Source organism: Chenopodium album, chromosome 21, assembly GCF_948465745.1.
Source record: "Chenopodium album chromosome 21, dcCheAlbu1.1, whole genome shotgun sequence".
In the NCBI taxonomy this organism is placed as follows: Eukaryota; Viridiplantae; Streptophyta; class Magnoliopsida; order Caryophyllales; family Amaranthaceae; genus Chenopodium; species Chenopodium album.
The window spans coordinates 12,486,800-12,496,340 of NC_137854.1; the positions used below are offsets into that span (position 1 = coordinate 12,486,800).

Below are 9,541 nucleotides of genomic sequence, written 5' to 3' on the forward strand. Positions count from 1 at the left end.
CTAAAAATAAAGGAAAAGATAAGAAAATCTCCATTTCCAAATTGACTCTATTCTACTCCGTACCACTAGTTATCAGTTTATCACATGCCGACTACTCAAGAGTCAAGACTCAAGTCCAACATATAAAGGCCCGTTTTCAAAATTCAAAAAACGGAAATGACATTGATGAGTACAGTATTATGGAAACAATAATTAGCAATTAAAAACCCAAATAAAAAGTACAATAATAAAGTGTGAATGAAAAAAACCTAGTAGTAGAAACACGCTAGAAATCCACCACTTTTGAATTAGCTTTTCAAGTACAAAGGACATTATTGAAGAGCATTCATCACCATCTTCATCGCTCAACTCTTTCATCATCATGTCTGGGTAATCTTTCTCTCTCTTTTCTTTTCTGGGTGTCAAATTTAAAGACTTGATGTTTATTTTTCATAATCATTGTACAATTAATTCCCATGTATTGTTGTAATTTATATTGTATGCTTGATTTATTGCTAAATGATGATTTTTTCGCCTATTTGGTGGGTGCATCATTGTTTACGTCTCCAAGTCCGATTGAAAATTAATTTGAAGCAGACATTTAGATTGTTAAATGGGTTATTATGCTGTTGATCATGTTATAAAGTTTGAAAATTTTCTAATTTAAGTAATTTTTTAATGGGGTTTTTTTTGAATTTTTTTTGTTGTTTATTTATTAATTTGTTTGGGAGTTGGTTTCCAATTTGTGCTTAGTTGTGAATTTGTTTTTATTTTGATAAATGCTCAATTTCAAGCAGAAAGCAGCCAATACTATGATAATCTGTGTATCGGTTGAGTTGAAGTGGGTTAGGAGAAGTTTACTGTTTAAAATTTTGATATTGGTAACTTGTTTGATCGGTGACATTGATTCGTGGTTATGATAATGAATTTGTATGTGATATTGTGAAGAAATCATGATGCATGTATATATATTGACACCAATTATCATGGGTAGTTAAATTCCTTGGAAGTGGTAGTTTGGTAAATGGTGGAGTTGGTGGGTTGCCAAAATCAGGGGAAGTTACACTTCAAAGGAAATTCTACTTCCGACTAAGGGTTCTTTCTTCACTTGATTGTTTCTTATTTGAACTTATTTTAACTTACCGAAACTTATTAAACCATATTTTAGCTGTATATTGAACTTGGATAGCCCTTATTAATAGTTACAAACGTTATTTCCTAAACTTATCTAATGAGAACTTATTATTCAGAGGAAGTACAAACCTAGATCCCCTAGGTTAGTAGAACTTCCCATGGGAAGTATTTTTTTTTACTTAATCAAACATTCAAACAACAATTAGTAATTTCTAGGAAATGAAAATACATGGAAGCTACATCTTCTTGCCATGTTCAATCAAACAAGCACAATAAATTTCTTGCTCATCCACGATTACACTTGGAGATGTTTTGTTTTGACATGGAAAGAAAGCCAGGCTAACTCAACTAATACCGATAACTAAGAGAAAACACGACATTACAAGAGGAAACTTATAAAACATGGTTGGTTATTGTGGCCAAGATTCACCATGAAATCAAATGCTTGGTTACCCTTTTTAAAGAAATGTGCTTTTAGGTAGGTATCAAAACAATGGTAGATTTTTGCTGACATTAGATGGATTTGATAACACATATCCAGAATTTCAGTGGTTATGTAGTTGATGATGAGGAGAAGGGCCCCTATAATACCTTTATGAAGGACCAAGGCTTCAACTTCAAGGGTGTGTGTGTGTGGGGGGGGGGGGGGGGAAGTTACCCATTTAATCTTGAATTATATCTTTGGGAGCCTAATGGGAATTTAGAAATAATATGCAAAGAGCATGGATTGTCTATATCCAAATGTTTAGTGACATCACTATTATAACATGACTTCTTAGCAAGAGCTGCTGTTCTGAGAGCAGAAACTAACACTATATTTGAATCCTTACTGATCTTTGTGCTTCTGCATTAATCTACTCCCATACCCAACACCCCCCGCCCCCGTGCCCCATAAGGTAGAATAAAGTAACATGTTTGATATCTTTCATTTTCTTTCTGTTTATCACCCACTTTCGCTTTTGCTCAATTCTCTTTACTGCTTCCCAGATTTGTGGTTTCGTAAATCATAACTGGTTCTGAAGTACATCTTATTGCATTTCCTGGGTAGTATATCATTTCAATTGTATTCTTTTTGGTCTACTTGTTTCCATGTGGGTAATTATAAACACATGTAACTATGTTAGTCCTGCCTGACAAGAGTTGGTAGAACTTTACGAGCTATGATACTGTGCTAACAGCTAAGGACAAGGGGTGGGGGCACCTATATCTGTTGCTTCTAAAATCCCTTTGTGTGTTTTGATATGTTTGAAGGAATCTGGAATCAGAATAGAATAGAATCGAATCAGAGGGAAAGGATAATGATAACAATTACTTTTATGGATTGTTTGGTATTGCAATGGACTCAAATGATAGCTGAGAAACTGTTACCATACCCTTCAAACTAAACATCCTATAACGAAAATGCTTTAGTGATTCTATTATTATCCAAACACGCTCTTAATGTAACAGATGAATGTCACATTCCAGCGATAGGCTAAAATCATTTTTTTTTTCCTTTTATTTCAGACATTTAGTAAACTGGTATTGTCAATTGGTAGATCTGGATTATATTCTCTGTTCTGTGATATTAGTAGATTGATGGTTGAGTACATTTTTTTCTATGGTCAAATTGTGTGCTTCATCAGAGCCCTTTTGTCACTTTATAGTGTCTAACAACAAAGGATGGTAGAAGGACCGATGTAGAACAAGTGGTCTTCTAGTTAGCCCAAAAGGTTGCAAATTTTGACAGCCTGTTTGGCTGCCGGTAATAAATTGCAATAATGGATTGAATTTAAGTGCACTTTAGTATGGAAAACAACCTATAATCTCCATGGGAACACAATCTCATTCCCCAAACTTGTGCTCTTTTCATGTTTTTCCATTACCACTTGGGAGGCGGTATTAGTTGGAAATGGAAATTCATGAAGGAACATAGACAATTTAGGGGTTATCTAGAATGATCTTGGGAATGAACATTCATTTTCTTTTCACATTTAAATGCAACTTAATTCCCATTTACTGCATTACCTTTGTTTATAACTGGTTATCAAATGGGCTGTGAATGGTTTGAAAATTGTGTGTGACTCACCTAGGCTTATTATGGTTTTACTAGTGATATTTCATTGATTTGAAACCTTATGTCATACATTGGTGTAATTATGTATGGTATTATCTTGCTATATTGGTCTTTCATAAACATCAAATAAAAACTGTATTGTTTTATGCATATTGGATGCTTTGCCATCCCTGGATGATGATATGGTGGAGAGAATCAGCTTGAGGTTCCTTACTGTAAAACCCTCATGAAGTGGGCATGCATTGTAATCCTGGCTTACAAGTTCTAATTATTTGAACTTTGCAGACGTTCATGGCTGGTAGACGGCAACAGATTTGCAACCAAAATAAAGTGTGCATCTGGAAGTTGTGATGTAGAAAAAATTAAGTGGAAAAGTAACCCAACTAGATCGTGCCCCAGATGCGAGCATACTATTGACAACAATGATGTACTACATTCTACCTTTACATTTCTGTTTTAGATTGCTTTCATGGCATTACTGCTAGATATGAAATTACAATTTTAAAATACATATCCTCTAATACTTTTGGTGGGTGAAGATGCATACTACATTCCCAGTTATATCTAATTTTTTTTTGTTTGAGCTTTTTCCACCATTTTCCGTAAGCTATGGGGCTAGCTGCATGTATGAGGCTTTGCATATCTGCTTAGCATGAAAGATCTTTTGTTTCTGCCTCTTTCTTTGATTTCATGCACTTTAATTTTGTGTTGCATTCTCATGCTGACAAGTGTTTGTGAAATTCGTTAAGAAATGAGACTTTTTATTTGTTCCTTGATTATTTTGGTGTATAGCTTTTACATGTATGAATTGAAAGTTAAAAAATTACATATGAAATTGAACTTGGGTTCTGCAGAAAACTTTTATAGATATGGGTCTTGTATTCCCTACTGAGTGTGCTTTATGTTTCATTTCAATAGTATCTAGTACTTAAGACATGTAGTTTGTGCAAGTTTTCAGAGTGAATTTGTTTTATGCCACACTTAAAAGTATGTTTCATGGCAACTCTTGTGGGTTGTGTAACACTTGGTTTGTACTTTGTGCCCGTGCAACTTAAACATTGCTACAAGTTATAGTGTCAACTTTTATTGAAGTGCCCTCCTCCCACCTCTCTATCACTCCTAAACAGTGCTCAGCCATTGCCCTCTCATTTGTTCTTTGACAGTCATAAAGTCCCTGTCAATCTGTCATATGAGTAAAGTGTTGGGTGAAGAGGGTGTAAGCATTGAGTCTCACAACACAGTCCTAAAAATACATATTTTCTTTCATCTCCCTGCCTGTTTCGCTCTTCACCCAGTCTTACAACATAGATCTCAAAAGAAACCCATGTTTTTCTTTGTTTCATCCCGCTGGCTTTTTAGCCCTTCACCCAGTCTCTAGTGAGAAGATGAGATTCTGAAAAGAAAATGGCTGATGCATCTCATATCTCATTTCAGATAAATTGAGGTAAGATCTGGAAGGCCTCATTTGGTAGGCCTCCTTTCATTCTATTTCCTCAATGTGATTTCTGCTTAAGGATACTGAAATATGAGAAAGAGGCTTCATGTGTTTGCTAATGTTGAATTGCTATTTTTAGCTTCACTTTACTCAACATTGCAGTATCTCTTGCTTGTTAGCATAGTACATATGTGTTTTCTTCAAATAATTGCAAACCTTTGAAATCCCGTGATTTTCCGTTAAATTGCAGCTTAGATCTCTTCACTTCAAAAGATCGTATGGATTTTAGCTTCACTTTACTCGACATTGCAGTAACTGGGATTTCTCTCTCAGTTTATTTATTTATTTTAACTCAGTATCTGGGGTTGCATCAATTGAGTACAAGATGAGGGAGAATCGCTTAAGATGGTTTGGCCATGTAAGAAGGTGACCAAGTGACGCTTCCGTAAGGAAGCTTGAAGAATTGCAAAGTGGTAGGGGAGGACCTAAGAAAACTTGGAAGAGGGTGATAGAGAGTGACATGAGTGCTTTGGAGATTGAAGAAAATATGGTGTTGGATAGGGCAGTGTGGAGGGAGAAAATTCATGTCAACGACGTGTCGTGATTATATATATATACTTTCTAAATTTATTTTAGTATTTAATTTTATTATTTTATCCCACTAATGTTTTATGAACTGTATTGATATCCTTTACTAAAGTTTTCTCAAATCTGTATGTAATTTAATCCAATACCACTCTTTAAAATCTTTCTTGAACTTTATTCTTGGTTCTCTTTTAAAACTCCCTTAATTTTTCTTGGATGCTCTTTCTTTTTCTCACATTACTCACGTTTTTTTTTTTTTTTTTCAAAACTCTTTCAAATGGATTATCTTATAATGTCCTTTTCTTTATATCGTACGGTTCCATATGACGTTTCATGTTAGCCAAACTAAATATTTTTCGGAGTAAGGATTTGTTGTTGTTGTGACAGTTTGGGGTAAAATTGTGTTTACATACAAGGAGGGTGGTTGTTACTAGTAAGTGGTGATGGAGGCTTTTAGGGAATTAGATTAATGAAGGAGAATAAGTTGTGCAAATGAAGAGGTGGGGGGGGGGGGGGGGGGGGGAGGTGGGGAGGTGGTTATGCTGCCTAATAGGGTGACTGATGCATTGCTGCTGTATTAGAGCATTATAATGGGTTAGACATTAGAAATTTCTGTGCTTATACTCTGTAGTACTTTGGAGAATGACAGAAAACATTAGGTTTTTTTTTTTTTTTTAAAATGAAGCTTTCATAGATTAGATCCAATTGTTCTAGAGAAATGTAAATCTTTATATATTGGTGATAAGATCATTCCTTGGTTTATCAGCACTTCTCGACCTCTCGGACTCTGTTCACTTGCCATTGCCTCTGAGCCCCTCTTAGCGGGGTCTGATCTGTGCCTAATATCATGAAGAATAGATTTTATAACTCCATAACTTTTGGCCATCTGCAACCTTAGCCCCAACTTGACACATTTATTTAGATAATGTAGTAATGTACTACAGCCTGGAGTATGAAGAGTGTTATGTTAAAATTCTACCCAGAGGTCAGATATTTCTCAAAAATCTTTATGAGTTTTGTTTAATTAAAATTTTCTCATAGTTAAATACCCTTTGTTTATATATCCTCCATCCATCCTCGGTTTGATGACCTGTGTTTTATCTTTTCTCATCCCAGTGAACCTTTTAGTTTACACTATGCTAGTTTTGTCAACTGATGATCAAAGACCATGCTTTGTTAATTCTACTTTGTTTTGTCCTCCATAATCAGATATTACTAGTAGACCACACGAACAGAAACACATTGAACTGAACAAATTATATGAAGCTAAGAATAAAAAATGTTGAACATTCACAAAATTCGATGTCTATTTGAACTAGAATCGAAAGTGCATTGTTCCTTATTTATTGAATAGTAATGAACTAAATTGCAATAGCTTATTAAATTGCCTGCATATATTGCTTGTCAGTGACTTAACTTGTAAGTTGTTATTTACACTATGCTAGTTTTGAAATTTTGTGTATAGATAAGCCTGTAACCTCATGATGATTACTGTAACTTAGTCTGTTCTTGGACTTTATTCTACTTTTTATATTATCTTTTTACAGATTGGACATGCCTTTTCATTTTTCTTGTTCTCAGGTTGTTCAGGAGTGGCCAGGATTACCAAGAGGTGTAAAATTTGATCCCACTGACCAGGAGATAATCCAGCATTTACTTGCAAAATCTGGCATTGGAAACGAGAAACCACATCCTTTTATTGATGAGTTTATCCCTACTGTTGATGAAGAGGATGGAATTTGTTACACTCATCCTAAGAATCTCCCAGGTTAGTTGCAACTTATAAATTGTAATACCTTCTTGGATTCTGCAAGTTAATTTACTGTAGATAATAATTGATAATGAAGGTGTAAAGCAAGACGGAAATGCAACTCACTTCTTTCATAGAGCTATCAAGGCTTACAGTACGGGTACACGAAAGCGTCGAAAAATTCATGGTGATGATTTAGGTGATGTTCGTTGGCATAAGACTGGCCGGACAAAGCCAGTTAATGTTAATGGGGAGCAAAAGGGATGCAAGAAAATCATGGTTTTGTACGTCACTGCGAAAGGTGGCAAGGCAGAGAAAACAAGTTGGGTCATGCATCAATATCACCTAGGTACAGAGGAGGATGAAAAAGATGGAGCATATGTGATTTCAAAAGTCTTCTATCAGCAGCAGCAGGTGAAACAAAGTGACAAGACTGTAGGGTATATTTCTGATGTGGCAGATGACATAGTTCCAAAAGTAGATCCTGTTACTCCTGAGCCTCCTCGAAATGAAATGAGACTTCACTCAAAAAATCAGACCTTAGCCATTTGCGGCAATTCTAGTGCCCAGGTAGTGTTAAATATCTTCCTTTCTGGCAACCTATGCCATCTTATGCACTCTTGTCAATGCTTTACATCTGATAATTTTTTACTTGTGTGATAGATGCTTTTCTGATCTTGCACGTCATCATAATTTATTAGTAAACTGCCACATTTTGTAGTATCTACATCTCTTAGCTCTTACATTGTCACTTTTTCTATATTCTTATAACACCATTGGTATAGTGATATGGTATAGCTGTGGATCTACCTCCCTCAGCTTTATATATTAAACACTCAGAGAATGCTGAGTCAAGAAGTGATAATTTCTAAGCTAAGGTTTTGTTGCAGCAGTCTCTTGCAAAATTCAGTAGTTACTCTAAGCAGCACAAATTAATTGACGCGAGTCTATATTATATATTCTGGAAGTGTAAGACATATATTGCTACTGAGATGTGTAACCAACGGTTTTAATAAAAACAAGAACTTGTGTGATTTTTATAGTGATACAGTGATCGCTTAGTTGGCTGCTTAAAGCTTTGCCATAGCTCCAAATTTTTTTCTTGTTGTGTATTTATTATCATGCTTCAAAGAAGACTGCATTGATAATTTGATATTATCATCACTTTGCAGGAATGTGACATGGGATTTGTTGATGAAATGCAACAACATGAAATAACCATTTCATCAAGTGTTAATGATGCCACCAAAGAAGACTGCGCTGATATCTCTTCAGAGAATCCAGTTGCAGAACACGATGACAACCAGGTTGGGGAAGAAAAGTGGTGGGACAGTGAGTCACAGTATCTGCTAAACTCCCAGCAACTTGTGGAAGGGCTCTCTCTCTGTGATGAGCTTCTTCAAAGCCAGTCTCCGAACAGAGATGAAAGTGCAGATGATGTAAGGAAGAGATCTGTTCTTTCTTCCGAGTATGCTCGTTTGGGACCTGAAGATCTAAAGAAGGATCTGGAGGAGTGCCAGAATTTGGAACTTGATCCTGCTAACATAGAGTTAGATACACCACCTGATTTCAGATTAAGCCAGCTGGTAATTTAAGGCCATGATCATTTTCTTGGTTTATTCTAATTTTTGTTTTATATGATAATGTTAGTTTCTCTTATATTATCTTTTGATCTGACTCTATAGGAATTCGGATCACAAGATAGCTTCAGTGCTTGGGGATTAGGCAAGATGACTGACTAAAGATGGAGGTGCCATTATGTTCGAGCAACCTTTTGATTTAACTCTATGACGGGCATGGTTTTATTAATTTCTAGGTAACATCTGATGCAGCTTTATTTTGTAAACCTTTGATTAAGCTGCTTATTATAGCTGACCAAATGTATAGCTTTCCTCGTTCTTTAATCTTTGTGATTAGCAGATATTCTCTCCTTTCCTATTGATATCAAGGGTGGATTAACAGCACCTTATCGTGTGCTTCATCCTGCTTTTGTGAATGTGATATGATATTATGCAAGGAACTAAGATTGCTTCCACGATTTTAAAACAAATTTATGGTAATTCTCTGTTTTGCCAAAAACATTCAAATTTGTGCGTGCTATGTTACTCTGGCTAGTGTATGGTTACCCAGCTGTCTTATCATGATAACATAAATGTCTTTAGGTCATAATTTCTAAGTCATGTCAAAGAGTGTTGAGGATTCGATATGGGTTCTAGAAATGAAGGGTGCTAACATATAGTGTGCACTCTACCCTCTCATAAGGATTTGATGATACCCGTACAAGGTTTTCCTTTCTCTTTGTATTGCAGCTGTATATGGTATAACATGATTAGTTTTTATAGTTTGTAAATGTAGCCCTTCTTTTACGTACGATTTACATCAGATTTCCGAGGCAGACCCCTCAGAAATTGCTGAGTAAGCCTATCTTTCTGTGACATGATTCAAACTCCATTATTGGAAGTAAAGGTCGGATCTTGGTGAGGCAGGTGGGTCATATTTCGGAACAGTAGTAGTTGTACTGTTCTGAGTTGCAGAAACATTCAGGAACTTAGGATGTTGTAACAAAGTAACTCTCTTATATTGGCATGAATGTTTTGTTTTT

General features: G+C 35.6%; 1 protein-coding gene across 1 annotated transcript; it reads left to right on the plus strand.

Annotated features, from left to right (window-relative positions):
* Positions 1-222: 222 nt before the first annotated feature.
* Positions 223-8,990, plus strand: LOC145601575 (SUPPRESSOR OF GAMMA RESPONSE 1-like). Its single transcript, XM_081657613.1, has 6 exons — positions 223-369; positions 3,455-3,596; positions 6,771-6,957; positions 7,037-7,509; positions 8,112-8,525; positions 8,625-8,990. The coding sequence occupies exons 1-6, from the start codon at positions 362-364 to the stop codon at positions 8,679-8,681; spliced, it is 1,281 nt and encodes a 426-aa protein (XP_081513739.1). The 5' UTR covers positions 223-361; the 3' UTR covers positions 8,682-8,990.
* The last annotated feature ends 551 nt before the right edge of the window (positions 8,991-9,541 follow it).

What these genes read in the sequence shown, in the direction of transcription:
- LOC145601575 (XM_081657613.1), top strand. An exon ending in ATACTATTGACAACAATGAT is followed by an intron (nt 3,597 to 6,770) that starts GTACTACATTCT and finishes TCTTGTTCTCAG; the next exon opens with GTTGTTCAGGAGTGGCCAGG. An exon ending in TCATCCTAAGAATCTCCCAG is followed by an intron (nt 6,958 to 7,036) that starts GTTAGTTGCAAC and finishes TTGATAATGAAG; the next exon opens with GTGTAAAGCAAGACGGAAAT.